This window comes from Balaenoptera physalus (assembly GCF_965194825.1).
Source record: "Balaenoptera physalus genome assembly, chromosome: 2".
Lineage (NCBI taxonomy): Eukaryota > Metazoa > Chordata > Mammalia > Artiodactyla > Balaenopteridae > Balaenoptera > Balaenoptera physalus.
This window is the reverse complement of record NC_138883.1, coordinates 113961824-113980217: the sequence shown is the minus strand read 5'-3', so window position 1 is coordinate 113980217 and position 18394 is coordinate 113961824. Positions and strand designations below refer to the sequence as shown.

General features: G+C 42.4%; 1 protein-coding gene across 9 annotated transcripts in view; it reads right to left on the bottom strand.

Moving 5' to 3' along the window:
* The window catches only part of PAQR5 (progestin and adipoQ receptor family member 5), an 86752-nt gene that overhangs the window by 23924 nt on the left and 44434 nt on the right, over window positions 1–18394 (bottom strand). For all 9 annotated transcript variants that reach the window (XM_082446957.1, XM_082446951.1, XM_082446953.1 and 6 more), the window contains one exon: window positions 302–429. In XM_082446957.1, the coding sequence (XP_082303083.1) occupies window positions 302–341 (40 nt within the window). In that variant the 5' untranslated portion in view covers window positions 342–429. The remainder of the gene's footprint in view (window positions 1–301; window positions 430–18394) is intronic.

The following is an 18394-nucleotide window of genomic DNA, read 5'->3' as shown; positions in this document are numbered from 1 at the left end:
TTAGCCAGGGCTTCCAGAAGACCCAGAAAGCCTCCAAGACTGAATAAGACAATCCTCTCAAATCAGGCCCTGAAGCAGGGAAGCAGGGAAAGACCGGGGAGCTGCCAGGAGCCCCTCGAATCCTACTACAATCTGGGTCCTAGAGCTCACCCCAGCAGCAGACCGCCACGCCTCCCAGCACCACGGGGTAGCCCCCCAAATCCCATCACGGAATCTCAGCTCTCTCCACCCCAGCTGTGTTTAAAGAAGCCCCAGTTCCCAGGCTATGAATGAGCGGCTGGTCAAGGGGGCTGGGAGGTACCAGAAGGGCAGCAAGTGCGTCCAGATGTTGAGGGTCTCATTAGTCATTTGGAAAAGGCTGAGGAGACAGGCCGTGGCGGAACTCTGTGGATGTCGGTAGCCGAAGAGGATGCCCTGCTCGTGGAACACCTGCAGGAGGAAGAGAAAGGGGCGCCGAGGTGAGACGAGAGGGTGGCGGGAAGGTCTCAGGAGGAACATCTCCGGTAGTCTCTAGCTTTCTCCCACTGTAGCCTGGAACACTTGACCCCGAGTCCTTGACCTGTCAAGCTGCTCCTGCCTCCCTCCCATCTCTTCTAAACTCCCATGTCCTTCCAGAAGCCCGCAGTCAGCTGGAGGAGAGGATTCAAGGCCCTGACTCCCTTTGGGAATCCAGCCTGTCTTTGCATGCCAGATGCACTTACTCCTGTCATGAATATTGCCTAAGAATCTGCTTTTGCACCCTCTGCCTGGGGCCTACAACCCAGTCTTCGGATGCCTTCGTGGTTGGTTGACATATATGCTGCCTGTTCGAGCCAACAAGCCCTGGATGTCAGGGGCTGGTGGGATGATCTCTGCGGAAGATCCCAGCCCGCCGGGGCCAGGATATATTCACCAAGGCGCTTCATAAAGGCCTGTTGATAATGAAAACTATGATGGCATCAGCCTGCGCTGCAGGTAGAGGAGAAGGCTGGTCACAGCAGGGCCCACGCAAGCTCCCCACCCCACGCAGCCCACCTGGCAAGGCTCTCAGTAACCACCCCGGATGAGAAACTTGGATTGGTCAGGTAAAATAGGGGGTGTCAACCTGCTTGGAGGACTGCATCACATCCATTAAAAATGGTAATTATGGAGACAATGAGGCATGAGGGACAAAAGCTCAGGATGCGATATTAAGTGAAAAAAAGTGGAATGTCAACTGTATTCCTGCCATGATGATTAGAACTATAGAAATTTTACGCACACGTAGTGGGGTGGAGACTGGGAGAAATACGGAAAAGGAAAGAGTTTTGTTGAACTAGCAGGATTTGCGGGAGATTTTTACCCCCTTTTGTGTTGATCAGATCAGTGTTTCTCAATCTTGACCCTGTTGACATTTGAGGCCAGACAATTCTTTGTGCTGGGGGGGAGCTGTCCTAGGCATTGTTTAGCAGTAATGTGACAACCAAAAATGTCTCCCGATATTGCCAATGTCCCTGGGGGCAAAATCTCCCCCAGTTAAGAACCACTGACTTAGCCGAATGTTGTTATAACCTTTGAGAGAGGTAAGTAAAAATGAGTAGATTAATTGAGGCAAATAATGACAATGACAATATTAGTAATCGTAATGTAAATTGAATCACAATCAATTTTAAAGGTTTCCCTCTGATTTTCTAGGGCTGTGGGAGGAATGGAAGGCTGGGAGAATTCCTACCTAGCCACTCATTTCCCATTTGGGTTACCAACTTCTTAGTTTAAGAGAGGATCTTGATTCAAAAATACACAATATTTGTAATGACCTATAATGGAAAAGAATCTGAAAAAGAATATATGTAATAATAACTGCATCACTTTGCTGTACATCTGAAACTAACACATTGTAAATTAACTATACTTCAATTTTTAAAAAGGGTTTAAAAAATAATAAATAAATTATCAAAAACAAAACAAAAACCACAAGAATAGACAATGTAGGGACTTCCCTGGTGGCACAGTGGTTAAGAATCTGCCTGCCAATGCAGGGGACACGGGTTCGAGCCCTGGTCTGGGAAGACCCCACATGCCACAGAGCAACTAAGCCCATGCGCCACAACTACTGAGCCTGTGCTCTAGAGCCCGTGAGCCACGACTACTGAGCCCGCAAGCCACAACTACTGAAGCCTACACGCCTAGAGCCTGTGCTCCACAACAAAGACAAGCCACCGCAATGAGAAGCCTGCGCACCACAAGGAAGAGTAGCCCCTGCTCAACACAACTAGAGAAAGCCCGTGCGCAGCAACAAAGACCAAACGCAGCCAAAAATTAAAAACAAATTTTAAAAAAGAATACACAATGTATGGCATAACTTGGACTATCTCTTGAGGTTCTGAGTCAACAGGTCTCATGAACAGTGGAGAAATTAGTAAGGGGATATCAGAGTAAAGAGTCAAATCTGGGCCCATTAGGTGCCCTATGACCTTGAGCTAGGCCACAACTCTCAGGGCTCCGTGTCCTCACCTATGAAATGGGGGGCGTTTGCTCACCAGACGGTGAGGACATTCCCATCTTGGTTCAATTCTGGGTGAAACTAGTCAACTAGGGGGAGGGGGAGAATGAAGTTGGTTCATGGTCCAGTGAAGAAATACTGTTTGAATTAGGTTTGGGTTTTAGCTAATTAAAGCGATTTGTTCCAGTTTTTGATTCACTGTGCATTTCTGCTGACATCCCCGGTTTCCAGTGGACAAGCTTCTCTAATGGGCAGCAGGCATCTCCGCTTGCAGCTGCCCACCCACCAGGGTTGCTGACCAGGCGGCAAACGGGCTGATGGCCTTCAGCCTTTGAGTCACGCGAGGAGGATGGCGCGTGCTTGGCAGGCACGCGTAAGGCCCTCCAGCAGAAACTATAGGTCTATCATTCTACCTGTTATGTTTCTTGTTTTCTTCCTTAAAAAAAAATTTTTTTTTAATAAATTTATTTATTTTATTTTTGGCTGTGTTGGGTCTTTGCTGCTGCGCAGGGGCTTTCTCTAGTTGCAGTGAGCGGGGACCACTCTTTGTTGCAGTGCGCAGGCTTCTCATTGCGGTGGCTTCTCTTGTTGCGGAGCACAGGCTCTAGGCGTGCAGACTCAGTAGTCGTGGCTCGCGGGCTCTAGAGCGCAGGCTCAGCAGTTGTGGTGCACGGGCTTAACTGCTCTGCAGTATATGGGATCTTCCTGGACCAGGGCTCGAACCCGTGTCCCCTGCGTTGGCAGGCAGATTCTCAACCACTGCACTACCAGGGAAGCCCTCTTTTTTTTTTATTAAAACATTGGCCTCTTGTTAAAATGCAAGGACTCCAGAAAGGAGCAATTGTTATTAATTATTCACTGCTTCATGTGAATAAGTTCAGCAGATCCCGTGTAGCAGGAGATCTTACGACAAGGGGCCTACGGAGCCCTGGGCATGTGAGGGTGACACACAGGGAGGAAGCAGGGCGGGGCTGCAGGACAGCTCAGATGCAGTGACGGCCACAGCTGGACGGTGGATGGACGGGACCCAGAGCAGGGGGGAGTCTCCCACATTTCGTCCACGGTGACTCAGGATATGACTACTGTCCTTCGCTCTTTGGACCCTGCATTCTGAGAGGCAAGAGAGGATGCTGATAGAGTCAAAAGCCAGAGGGGAACAGAGGGGCTGGGAAGTCCACAAACTGGACAACTTGACCACACTGAAGAATCTGGCCCCAGACCTGGGGAGAATACCTTACCACCAAGGCCAGGGTTGGGCGCAGATTAAAAGAACTGCTTCCCTCTGACCGGCTATCCTGACGCCAGACATGGGGGCAGGATTTTAAGCAGCCCCTCCAGAAAAATACGGATAAAGGACGGATAAAAGAAAGGGAGCCCCTCTGTCCCAGAAGAGTGATTCTGCCTCCTGCCTCTCCACCTTGACCCCCCGTTCATGAGGCGGCATTGCTATGTCCACTCCTGCTCTGAGCCCCTCCAAGCACAGGAAGGGAGATGCGTTCTCTCCCTTGTCCGGCTCCAGCCTTAGCAAAGCACTTTGCATAGAGTAGATCCTTACAGAATGCATGCTACATAAATCTGAACAGCAAAACACTTGAAAACAATTTTGTGTTTGTGCCTAGTTTGACCCCCAAAGGCAAACTGTGGTCATTGCCTTAATACTCCATAGCTGGGCCTCATTTGTAAGCGGCCCAAAGTTAGCAGGCGCTGGCATATTTGCACAGCAGAATTGATTTGACTCCACCTTGCCTCCCAGGTTGCAGGCCAGGCAATTTAGAATGAAATGAAATCAAATTGCGCGCAGCCTATAATTTAGGAGCGCAAACCCCCAGGCAGCCAGGTGGAAGGGCACGTCAGCGGGTTTTCCTCTTACTGCCTGTCACGAACTCGGCTTCCAAGAACAGCCCTGTGCCCCTGCCAGCTGATGCCTGAAATTCCACTGCGACCATTTTAAACCCTTGGTTTTTCCAGCTATTAAACTGCAAATCACCTGGGGAAAATAATCGGGCATTCTGGCTAGCAGTAAATAAGAGAGGATTTCGATGGCAGGCAAAGCACAGAGGCTGTCAGAGCGGGGTCAGCAGGCCACCGGCCTCGGTGTGGTAATCTGCATTTCCCATCTAGATCTCATTGAATCCTCATGGCCTCGTGAGGGACAGCCTTTTACTGTCCCCATTTCACAGAAAAGGAAACTAAGGTCTGTGGATGTTAAGGCATTTATCAAAGATCACAGAAGGAGTGGGAGCAAAGCTGAGACATCAGATTCCATGTCTTGGTCTCACACTATCCTCCCTGCCACTCCAGAGGGCTTGTCGGAGATGAAGCTCTCACCTCTCAGCCTGAAGTGTGATTGTGGACCGTCACACACTTCTCTGAACCTTAGTTGCCTCTTCTTTAAAGTGGTGTCATTGTTCTGAATTGCATCTCCCACAAAATTCATATGTTGAAGCCCTAACCTCCAGCACTTCTGAATATAACTGTACTTGGAGATAGTCTTTAAAGAGGTGATTCAGTCAAAACAAGACAGTTAATCTAATCTAACTGGTGTCCCTCACGAGAAAAGGAAATTTGGACACAGAGGGAGACACCAGGGGCGTGCGTGCACAGAGGGATGACCATGTGAGGACACAGCAAGAAGGTGGCCCTCTGCAAGCTGAGGAGAAGCCTCAGAAGAAACCAACCCTGCTGGCACCTTGATCTTGGACTTGCAGCCTCCAGAACTGTGAGAAAATATATTTCTGTTGTTTAAGCCACCCCGTCTATGGTACTTTTTACGGCAGCTCGAGCTAATACAAAGTACAAGTGGTGAGGCTGGGGGACAAAGTCTCTAAGACAGCGCCTCCCCGACTTTCTTCTGCAGGTGTCTGCAGATCACCTAGGGAGCTTACTGCAGTTCGGTGGGGCTGGGGTGACTCTGCATTTCCAACACACTCCCAGCACATGCTGATTCTGCAGCTATCTCCGGCTTCCCAGCCCAGGCTCCTGCCTCAGCATCGTGCTGTTACCTCCCTGTCCAGAATCTGTAGCTCATCACAGAAGAGGAGGTGCCCTTTAGGTATGTTAAGATGAACCCAAAGACACAGGCATGAAAAGCAAGGGAGGGGACAGTGAGAGACCAGCAAGGAGTCTGGTGAGGTGTTGGTAGGCAGAGGCATGGATAGAATGGGGAGGAAGAGAGCGGGCCACAAATTGCTGTGTCAAGTATAACCCGTCATTTAGAGAGTATCTGCCACGTGCCTGACACTGGGTCGGACACCAAGCCACTGTCTCATGCAGGACGGACCATGCTTGGTCCTGGTAAAAGAGAACACTTAGGTTCTCAATCTAAAACACATAAAACATCACTGGTACACAACCCACATGCAATTACTAGAACTGTAAATCGGCTGAATTAATAGCCAACCATTGTTGGTATTAAGCAATTACAGATAAAGGTCAATTTAGAACACTGGGGTGATGTTCTTTAAAAAATAAGCGTCTAATATTCAGTCAAGCATAAGGATGCTTTCCATACATGCAAGACAATATTTATACAAGATGAGGGTAAACTTCTTTTGGCCGAACATGTAAGATGGATACAAAGTAGTGAAACAAATGACCACTGTATCTAGGATGGAGGATCTGAAGGATATTAGTACTTTAATGAGCAATAAAGTGAAAAAAACAAAGACACATAGGATGTTTTTAAAAAGTAAATGTTACTCAGTACAGGTAGGTGTACCAGGGTGAGAAGTCCCACTGAATGACGAGCATTATACAGAGTGTTGATCTGCAGAAGAAAGTGACGAAGTTGAAACAATGGAGCATTCCATCAGTTTTACTTTATTATATTAATACAGTCTTTGATTTAAGAACTAGAAAAATAATCTTAAAATTTAGGCATTGATTTAAAAATCTGCCATGGGCAAGCTTGTGATAACATGATTTGAGAGTCTGTGGTAGGCAAAATAATTGCCTCTCAAGGATGTCCATGTCCTAATCGCCAGAACCTGTAAATATGTTAGGTTACACAGCAAAGGGGAATTAAGGTCACAGATGGTATTAAAGTTGCTAATCAGCTAACCTTAAAATAGGGAGATTATCTTGATTATCCAGGTAGGCCTAATGTAATCACGAGTGTTCTTAAAAGTGGAAGGGAGAGGACTTCCCTCGTGGCACAGTGGTAAGAATCCATCTGCCAGGGCAGGGGACACGGGTTCGAGCCCTGGTCCGGGAAGATCCCACATGCCGTGGAGCAACTAAGCCTGTGCGCCACAACTACTAAACCTGCGCTCTAGAGCCCGCTAGCCACAACTACTGAAGCCGGCACGCCTAGAGCCCGTGCTCTGCAACAAGAGAAGCCACCACAATAAGAAGCCCGTGCACCGCAACTAGAGAAAGCCCGCGCACAGCAACGAAGACCCAACGCAGCCAAAAATAAATAAATAAAATAAATAAATTTTTTTTAAAAACCTTTAAAAGTGGAAGGGAGCCGTAGAAGGGGATGTGACTATGAAGAAGGGTCGAGAGATGCAACATTGCTGGCTCTGCTGATGGAGGGAGTGGGCCAGGAGCCAAGGACTGTATGTGGCCGCCAGAAGCTGGAAAAGGCAACAGGTTCTCCCCAGAGAGCCTCCATCGACACTTTGATTTTAGCCTAGTGAGACCCATGTGAGATTTCTAACCTACAGAACTGTAAGATAATCAATTTATCTTCTTTTTTAAGCCATCAGATTTGTGGTAATTTGTTATGGCAACAACAGAAAACTAATACAAGGTCAGGATTTGTCCAAAAATCCAAAAGCATTCTTAGAGCTGGAGATGGCAGAACATGGTTTCAATTTCTTACTAGGAGAATTGATGCCTTCCTTTGGAACAATTCAAAGATTATATATGACATCCTCAGAATCTTCCCCAATATGGGATATCTTCCTGAAACACATATCAAATTTGACCACAAACTACTCTTATTCTTGCAATGGGAATATTAAACACTTAGGTAAAATTTAGGCAAGATGCAAGATGACTGAAAGAAATCAGCGAAACAACAGAAGGTCCTCAAATACAGAGCAAATCCCATCTTTGGTGGGAAATGACATTAGGTTTGAACCTGAGCTATCCACAGATATATGTTATGGGATGTTGTTAGCAAAAGCCTACAAAAAAAAAAAAAGAATCTAGTTTGGCTATTTCACTTTTAAAGGGATTAAAAGTGCATATTTATTATTTTAAATATCTCTGGGACTTTTCTAAACTAAAGGAGCCACACATGAAATATGCAACAAAAATGATATTCCAATAAAATAAAATTCAAATAAGGAAACAAAAATGTCTGTGGACCATGAAAGAGAAGATTTACATACAAACAATCCTGAAGTTGATACCCACAGAAATTATTTTTCCGGCCATTGCAGACTGAGGTATAATTTTGACTGAGCAAGATGCTATTTTGTTTTCTTTGTATTTTTTTCTTGGAAAAAGAAAAATCAAGTAGTATTATATGGATCTAGATATTGTTTTAAGGAAGTGAAAACAGCAACATAAAAGATGGTGATCCATATGAAATTAAAATATTTAATAATTTTCTTTCTTAATTCTAACTATCATATGAAACCTCATTATAATGTTTGAACTTGGTATGTAAAATTTATACTCATTCCTGATTCTAAATGTGGCTTTAAGAATATTTTTTGATAATTCCAGTTGCTCTGCCTCAGCAGAATTGAATAAAAACTCAACAGAAGTTTCTCCCAAATGAAATTAATTAAAATAAAAAAAAAAATCTAAGAACTACAGTGATTCAAGAATAATGGTCTATTTTGGCATCACTCTTAACAGAACACAAATTATGTGATAATGTTGATTACAACATCTCAAAATTTTGCTGAAATGAAGGCAAGAAAAATAAATTTTATAGACTAAACGTGTAAATTTATGAATTATGTTATGTATGTTATGCCCATCGAAACATCACTAATCCATCAACATTATATCCAGACATGTGCAATAATAAAGTTTAGTTGTCTTTGACATTTTGCTGGCGTTAGCTATACAAAAATCAGAGCTTTACATACTGTTTTTTGTCATTATGAAGGAATATTTGTCAAGGTAGAATTTATATAACTATGAGCTTCATTTGTGACTTTTACATATTTAGGCATATGGTCTATGGCCTCTATTTGTTCTCCTGATTCAGATCCAGCACATGGCAGGGGCAGACCCGATTTTATTTGCTCATCGTGAGAGCACTGAAAGGTAGGGATTGTCAAGCCCATTTTACAGATAAGGAAACTGAAGCTCAGTGAGATGGAACTTCATCTGCTATTTCATAAGAAATAGCAGAACCAAAATGCAACTCCTAGTTTGTTAGATTGAAAAGCCCAGGATGCTTCACTGCATCCAGCCTAGTGGAACCAAGGATTGCTACAAACAGTTCATGGATATACTAGATGTTATACAAGTTTTCAGAAGGAAGGGATCACTGGACCCATGTGATGCAGGAAGGACCTGGAAGAATAGCTGGGGAACATCTGGTTCTGGCAGAATGATGGTCGATTAGATGTCATGAAGGATCCTTCCAACGAAAACAATTAAAATGCTGGATGAAGCCTGCATGCTACGCTGGATAAATCTATCAGCAAGATGGCACAAAAGCAAGGAAGTCACAAAACCCTCAAACAAAGGGAAACTAGGAACCCTGTGAGGTATGCTGCTTTCACCATCAGAGTTTCTGCTGCCAGCCTTTGCAAATGAGAGATGAAATCCAAGGCTCATCAAAGGCAGGGAATCTAATAGGAGACCTCATCAATAAAGCTAGGACTTTCAAGATAAGTGAATGTTGGGCTTCCCTGGTGGCGCAGTGGTTGAGAATCCGCCTGCCAATGCAGGGGACACGGGTTCGATCCCTGGTCCGGGAAGATCCCACATGCCGCGGAGCAACTAAGCCCATGCACCACAATTACTGAGCCTGTGCTCTAGAGCCAGCAAGCCACAACTACTGAGCCCACATGACACAACTACTGAAGCCCACATGCCTAGAGCCCATGCTCTGCAACAAGAGGAGCCACCACAGTGAGAAGCCCACTCACCGCAACGAAGACCCAATGCAGCCAAAAATAAATAAATAAAATAAATTAATTAAAAAAAAAAAAAGATAAGTGAATGTAAAATAAATCCTACCAGACAGAACAATACAATTACAAAAGTTGTCTCTCTGAAAAAAAAATCTCTCTCAAGAGTTCAGAACCATCAGTTCATCTTCATAGGGGTTTGTGGTCCAAATCCATACTACCATTGCGGTCCAAGAACTCTCAAGTGGAAAATTTAAAGTGGTTACAAATAGATAGAGGTCAAAGTTTTGTAGTTCCCTCAGGTAAGCAACAAAACAAATGCAAATCCTCTCCGAAGGATTTCTACGTTAAAACAAGCATGCACACACCTGGAAACAAAATGCCATGAATGAGAAACAGCAAAAAATAGGAGATAGCAGAAAGAGAGATCAAAGAACAGATACTGAAATATAAAATGACTATGTCCAATATGTTTAAAGAAAGAGCTTAAAAATATGAACAATAAGCAAGCAGATTTGAAAAGAACCTAATATAACTTATAGAAATTAAAAAAAATAATAATTGAAATAAAAAGTCACTGAAAGGATAAATAGCAGACCAAGCTGATGAGGAAATTAGTCAACTGAAAGTAGATCCAAAGAAAGTATCCAGGATGCGGTCCAGAGAGATTAAGAGACAGAAGATGTGAAAAAGCAAACAAGAGCATAACAAGGGCTTCCCTGGTGGCGCAGTGGTTGAGAATCTGCCTGCCAGTGCAGGGGACACGGGTTCGAGCCCTGGTCTGGGAAGATCCCACATGCCGCGGAGCAACTAGGCCCGTGAGCCACAATTACTGAGCCTGTGCGTCTGGAGCCTGTGCTCCGCAACAAGAGAGGCCGCAATAGTGAGAGGCCCGCGCACCGCGATGAAGAGTGGCCCCCGCTTGCCCCAGCTAGAGAAAGCCCTCGCACAGAAACGAAGACCCAACACAGCCAAAAATAAAAAATAAATAAATTAAAAAAAAAAAAAGAGACAGAAGATGTGAAAAAAGCAAACAAGAGACATAACAGATATGTTCTCTAGAAGGAGAAAATATAATGGTTCTGATGTGATGTTTGAAGAGATAACTGGTATACGTCTAGAACTGTTGCAAGTCACCAGTCCTCAGATCCAAGAAGTTAAGCGAGGCATGGTAGAGACAGTTGGTGCTCACCAAATATCACATGTGCTTTCTTACATTTCTCATACTGTCTTGTCGTTAGGTTGGGGCCATGTTGACTATTTCTGGTTAAAGTTAATTCCAGGCCAGGGCAGCTGAAGAACGATGTCTTCTTGTAGGAGACGTCCTGATGGACTGGGGAGGCAACTCTTCCCCTTTTCAGAACTGAGCCACTATCCCTCTCTGGGAATCACTTGTGGCCAAAGGCTGCTACCTTGCCCACATTATACTCACTGTCCAGGGGCAGCATGTACCCACTAAGGATGGATACAAAGTCCTGGCCTTCTTTTCTCATTGGGGACAACTCTGAAGGGTCAACCCCACTCCAGAGCTCCCTGGGTGGTCAGCTGAGGCCTCTGATGCAACGTCTCCTTCTACCCAAGCCTGCTTCCCCCACTTCCTTACAGGTGATCCTGAGAACACTCCCTCATGAACTTCCTGCATGTATATCTTTTTTTTTTTTTTTTAAAGAGGTAATTCTTTTTTTTTTTTTTAAACTTTGGGTTTATTTATTTATTTATTTATTTATGGCTGTGTTGGGTCTTTGTTTCTGTGCATGGGCTTTCTCCAGTTGTGGCAAGTGGGGGCCACTCTTCATCGCGGTGCACGGGCCTCTCACTATCGCGGCCTCTCTTGTTGCAGAGCACAGGCTCCAGACGCGCAGGCTCAGTAATTGTGGCTCTCGGGCCTAGTTGCTCCGCGGCACGTGGGATCCTCCCAGACCAGGGCTCGAACCCGTGTCCCCTGCATTGGCAGGCAGACTCCCAACCACTGCGCCACCAGGGAAGCCCCCTGCATGTATATCTTTGTCTCAGAGCCTGTTTCTGGGAAACCCAACCTAAGACACCTCTCTCTCTTCCCCTTCTGTGGCGACCTAGAAGGCCACATGTTCCAGATGGAGCAGCTATGAGGTGGCAGACCTTCCATCTGCCTGGGCCCTTCACAGTTCCTCACTGACCACTTAGCTATGTAATGTGAGGGTGAAATAAATCTTTGCTCTGTTAAGTCACTGAGCTATCTGGGATAATGTTTAAACTCAGCATAGCCTAGCCCTTCCTGCTTCCTACAGTTATTCATGTAAAGATAGCTGGAGTAACCATTAAGCTGATAAATTCAGAGAATATTTCTAGCCTATTAATTATAAAACAAGGGCAGGGGAAAACAGCATGTTCAAAAGGAAAAAGAAAAGAAGAATGTAAAACTCAATTCAAAGAGCGCAGGAAGGGAAGGGCAACAGAGAAAACAGGACAGATAGAAAGCACATAAGACGATCAAAATAAATGCAAATATTTCAATACTCATTATAAATATAAACAGACTAAACCGTCCCTTTAAATGACAAATACTGTCAATCTAGATGAAATCCAACTATGTGCCATTTACATGAGACACAACTAAAATATACGGACTGGGAGAGATTACAAGTCAAAGTAAGGAAAGAAATAAACCAGACATAACAAAAACAACAAAACTGGAGTCACTGTACAACTATCAGACAGATGCTAAGACAAAAAGCATTACTAGATATAAAGAGAATCACTTTTTAGAAATAATAAGAACTTTACTTCACCGGAAAGATACAATTACAAACTTGGATGGACCTAAAAAACACAGGCTCAAAGTATATAAAGTAAAAATTGACTTACCTACAAGGGGTAATTCACAAATCTGACACCATTAGGAAAGATTTTAACACATTTCAATTATGGATACCTTGAGCAATCGTTAAGTTGCATAAAAAATCAAAATGGAAGTTAGAAATTAATTAGAACTGCATATGTGGACTGCAGTTAAAGCAATACTTAGAGAGAAATATATATATATTTAATTGCTTACATTACAATGGTAGAGTGATTAACTTAAGAAGTTAGAGCAGTAACAGCAAAATAAACCCAAAGTAGAAAGAAAATAATAAAAATAACAAAAAGACATTAGAGATATAAAATACATAATAGAGAGGCTCCACGAAGCCCAAATCATCTTCTTTTCAAATTTTTTTTTAAAAAAAGACAAACTGACAAGATTAACCAAGAAGAGAACAGAAAAACAAAAATGACATATTCATGTCAACAGACACAGAAAGAGTATGTCACAAGATCCAATACCCTTTCATGATAAGAGAATACTCAACAAAATAGTAATAGAACTTCTTTGAACCAACAAAGGCCATCTACAAGAAACTCACAGCTAACATACTTAATGGAATGCTTTTCCCCTATGATCAGGATGTCTGCTCTCACCACTTCTATCCAGCATTGTAGTGGAGATTCTAGCTAGGTCAACTGGACAAGAAAAAGAAATAAAAAGCATCTAGATTAAAAGGAAGAAGCAAAACTATCTCTATTTGCAGATGACATGATCTTACATACAGGAGTTCCTAAAGGATCCACTAAAATACTATTAGAACTAATAAATTAGTTCAGCAAGCATGCAGGATATAAGATAAATATACAAAACTCGGTTTTCTATATTCTAGCAATAACAATCTGAAATGAATTTAAGGAAACAATTCCATTTACAACAGTATCAAAAACAATAAAATACTTAGAAATAAATTTAACAAATCATTTTAATGGTGCAAGACTTGTATACTGAAAACTACAAAACATCACTGAAAGAAATTAAAGAATAACTAGACAAATGGAAAGACAGACCATGTTCATGGATTTAATTTACTTAATATTATTAAGATGGTAATGCCCCCCAAATTGATCAACAGATTCAGTACAATCCCTCTCAAAATCCTGGCTGGTTTTTTTGTTGGTCTGTCTGTTTGCAGAAATTGACAAATAGATCTTAAAATTCATAAGGAAATGCAAGGGACCCTGAACAGCCAAAACAATCTTGAAAAAGAAGATCAAGGTTAAAGGACTTACACTTCCCAATTTCAAAACTCATTACAAAGCACAGTAATCAAGACAATGTGGTACTGACATAAGAAGAGACAAACAGATCAATGGAATAGAACTGAGAATCCAGAAATAAAGCCTCACATTTACAGTCAATCAATTTTCAATAAAGGTGTCAAGATAATTCAATGAAGAAATAATGAATAGTCTTTCCAATAAATGGTGCTGGCACTGCTTGATACCCACATGAAAAAAAGAAAAGAATAAAGTTGGACCCCTATTTCACACCACATGCAATAACTAACGCAAAAAAAAATGGATCATAGACTTAAATTTTAGGGATAAAACTCTTAGAAGAAAATATAGGAGTAAATCTTCATGACCTTGGATCAGCCAAAGGTTTTTTTGCTATAACATCAAAAGCACAAGCAACAAAAGAAAAATAATAGATAATATTAAATTTTAAAACTTTTGTGCTTCCAAGGATACCATCAATAACATGAAAATGCAACACACAGAATGGTAGAAAACATTTTCAAACCATGTATCTGATAAGGGACTTGTATCAAAAATATATAAAGAACACTTACAACTCAACAACAAAAAGACAAATGACCCAACTTAAAAATTGGCCAAAGACTTGAGTAGACATTTCTCCCAAGAAGATATACAAATGGCCAATAAGCACATGAAAAGATGCTCAACATAACTAATCTTTAGGGAAATTCAAATCAAAACTACAATGAGATATCACCTTATATCCATTAGGATGGCTACTATAAAAAAAAAAAAAACAGAAAACAACAAGTGTTGGTGAAGATGTGGAGAAACTGGAACACTTGTGAACTGTTGGTGGGAATGTAAAATGGTACAGCCACTGTGGAAAGCAACAGGGTGGTTCTTCAAAAAAAATTTTTTTTAATGGCCAAATGATCCAGCAATTCCACTTCTGGGTACATACCCAAAAGGATTGAAAGCAGGGTCTTGAAGGGATATCTCAACACCTATGTTCATAGCAGCATTATTCACAATAGCTAAAACATACAAGCAACCTAGTACTTATTCATGGATGAATGGATAAGCAAAATGTGGTATGTACATACAATGGAATATTATTCAGCCTTTAAAAAGAAGGAAATTCTGGTATATGCTATAATATGGATAAACCTTGAAGACATTATGCTAGGTAAAATAAATAAGACAGTCACAAAAAGACAAATATTATATAATTCCACTTATATGAAATACTTAAAGTAGTCAAATCATAAAGACAAAAAGTATTAATGGTGGTTGTCAGAGGCTGGGGTAGGGGAAAATGGGGAGTTCTTATTTAATGGGTACAGAGTTTCAGCTTTACAAGATAAATAGAATGGAGATGAATGGTGGTGATGGTTGCCAAACAATGTGAATGTATTTAATACCACAGAACTGTGCACTTTGAAATGGTTAAGATGGTAAATTTTATGTTAAGTATATTTTGCCACAATAAAAATAAAAGTTAAGCATAGAGTTACCATGTGACCCAGCAATTCCACTCCTAGGTGTGTACCTAGGGGAACTGAAAATATGTCCACACAAAAACTTGTACACAAATGTTCAGAGCATTACTCATAATAACCAAAAATTGGAAACAACTTAAGTGTCCATCAATTGAGGAATGAATAAACAAACTGGTATATCCATAAATAGAATATTATTCAGCCATAAAAACAAATGAAGTACTAATCCATGCTACAGCACATATGAACCTTGAGAACACTATGCTAAGTGAAAGAAGGCATTCACAAAAGGCCACCTACTGCATGACCCCATTTAAATGAAATATCCAGAAGAGGCAAATCCATAGAGACAAAGTAAATTAGTGGTTGCCATAGGCCTGCGAGTGGGGGCAGTGGGAAATGTCTGCTAATTGGTACAGAGTTTCTTTCTGCGGTGTTAACAATGTTCTAAAATTCAATTTGGTGATGGTTTTGTACAACATACTTTGTGTGTGTCAACATACTAAAACCCACTGAGCTATATACTCTTAAAGGGAGAATTTTATGGTATGTGAATTATATTTCAACAAAACTGTTATAAAAAAAACTTTCTACAGAGAAAATGCAGCTGTAGCATCGAGTTGCTCCTTGCACAATTCCACAGTCTGTCATTCACGTAGACTAAGAGATAAACAATGCTCCCTTGGGTGGGCAACATGGTGGCCCTGCTCAGACAATTTTCCAGGTAAATTCTACCAAGCTGTCAGGAATGTATAATTCTAATATTATACAAATACTACATATATTTTCCATAGAATAAATAGGCAACACTCTCCAACTCATTTGTGGTTGGCACCATCTTAATCCCCAATCCAGGGGAGGGCAGTATAAGAAGAAAAAATTTCAGGCCAACTCAATAAATAGATTTAAGGATCCTAGACAAAATATCAGCTGATTTCAGCGATAGATTAAAAAGATACTCCATCATGACCAAGTAATATTCAAATGCAAGGTTGGGGACTTCCCTGGCAGTCCAGTGGTTAAGACTCCACACTTCCACTGCAAGGGGCACAGGTTTAATCCCTGGTCAGGGAATTAAGATCCCGCATGCTGCACGGTGCGGCCAAAATAAATAAATAAGTAAGTAAGTAAGTAAAAATAAAAAGAATAAATAAATAAACGCAAGGTTGGTTTAACATTAGTAAATCAATCAATGTAATTCACCATGTTAATAACTTAAATGAATCATATATGGCCATCTCAAAAGATATACTGATAGAAAAAAGAATTTATTACTGATTAGAGGGAAAAAAAATCCTAGGAAACTAGGGATAGAAAGGAATATTCTTAACCTGATAAAGGTTATTTATACACATACACACACACACACAAACACACATACACACCCATACACACAGAAAGAGCTAACATTATATTAAATAATGAAATGTTGAAAGCATTCATTTGGATTAAAATCAAGAACAATACAAAAAGCATGCAATCATGACTCCCCTTCGTAAGCGCCCAGGTATTCCCGTGGTGGTGATCCAAGCGCCCACTTTGAGAAATTCTCAGCTGGAGAAACCAGTTGCCTATTGAGATGGCTTCTTGTTTCAGGTGCCCAAGCCCACCTACCCAACACCACTCCCAGCCACTGATCTGGCTCTGCTTCCGTTCCTTCATAATTATCCCACTACTCTATTTCATTTTTCTTGGCTCTTCACAATAGCTCTGTGAGACAGATATTATCTCCATTTCATAGATAAGGAAACTGAGGCTTGGAGAGTTTACAAGTCTTGTCCAAGTTCCCACAGTAAGCGGCAGAGCTACAGTGCAAGGCTGGGAAATGCTTTGTAGCACCTCTGGAATCCTCCTGCCTGTGCCCCTAAATTAAGGCTTCCAGGCCAATGTGGTGAGTTTACCTGTAGCCTGGGGGCCAAGGTTACCATTAACAAAAGATTCTCAATTTGACACAAAATACTCTTGTTTCCTGGCCAAGTGTCATGCCATGTTCCATATGAACTTGCTGTCTAGACTTCCCTGTTTGTCTCTAGGTTGGGTCTGTCTAGGAATCAACACCTAGATACTTATTCCATTCCTTGAACTGTTTGTTCACATCTTTCACAACTCCCTAATGTACCCAGGTCTGTTATTAGACACAGGGAGACTTGAAATTGTGAGGCCAAGTCCTACCTTCTACAGGAAGCGAGAACTGTCCTTTCCTGTGAGTAGTCCATTAGGAGGAATGCACCAGAATTAGAACCCTGAGGATGCCAAGAGGCGGTGCCCCACCCTCCTCTGATGGGTGAGGCTCAGAGAGGGTAGGGAAGTGGCCCAGGCCACACAGCTGGTTGATATACAAAGGGAGAGGTGGCCGTATAGGGCAGCCTGCAGAGGTGCCAACCAACAGCTGAAGGGGCTCAGGGAAGGGAGAGGGCACCTGCAGCTCCACGGAGAAGGAGGCCAGAAAGGGGGATGGAGGGGCAGGGGAGGTAAGCCTTCTTCAAACAGAGATCAAGAGAAGTGAATGTCCAATCTGGTGGGAAGTCTAGAGAGAGCACCAGTGTGGCTGGAGAAGAGGGTTTACAGATGAAAAACAGTGGGGGAGGTGGGTAGGGGTTGGGCCTGTGAATACCAGGCAGGGAGCTGGGGTGGGAGTCTGTGGGAGGGGCTGCTCAACGTCTCCTCCCAATACACCCCACACCTCCAAGTGTAGAGGGCACAGGAGAGCTGATAATAATAATAACGGCCAACATTACTGACTTCACCATATGCCAGGCACTTCCCATGGGTTACCTCATTTAATCTTCACCATTACCTGAGAAAGCAGATTCTAGCACCACCCCATTTTACAGATGCAGAAACTGAGGTAGGGAGACTAAGGGCACTCTGCCCAAGGTCATTCTGGGGACCAAGTACTGGAACCCACAGAGCCCACCAAAAGTAAACTTAATATTTCTATGAAGTCTCCTATTCTAAATACTCATGAAAATTATGCATTTTCTCCTTAATATGTTTGCATCTGTTTGAATATTTTTAAAATGCCTTTCCCCCTCCCCCACTAAATCCTCAAATAAAACTACCCTCCAGGCAGGCAGAGACACTGTGTTTTCTCTGTGGCCGCATGAACCTTGGGCATGATGCTGGGAAACCCAGTAGCAGATGCAGGAGCCCAAGGAAGGTTCTGAAGTAAACAGATGTGAGGTGTGATGTTGGGTCTCTGCCTCTGACTAGTGCCATTTTACTAAAAAGAAAATTGTCATCTCCATCATTTATGAAAAACCGGACAGAGAAGACACATTAATCTTCAGCCCTCAGGGGCCGTCCGGTCCTCACCCTCAGAACCCCCATACATTCAGAAT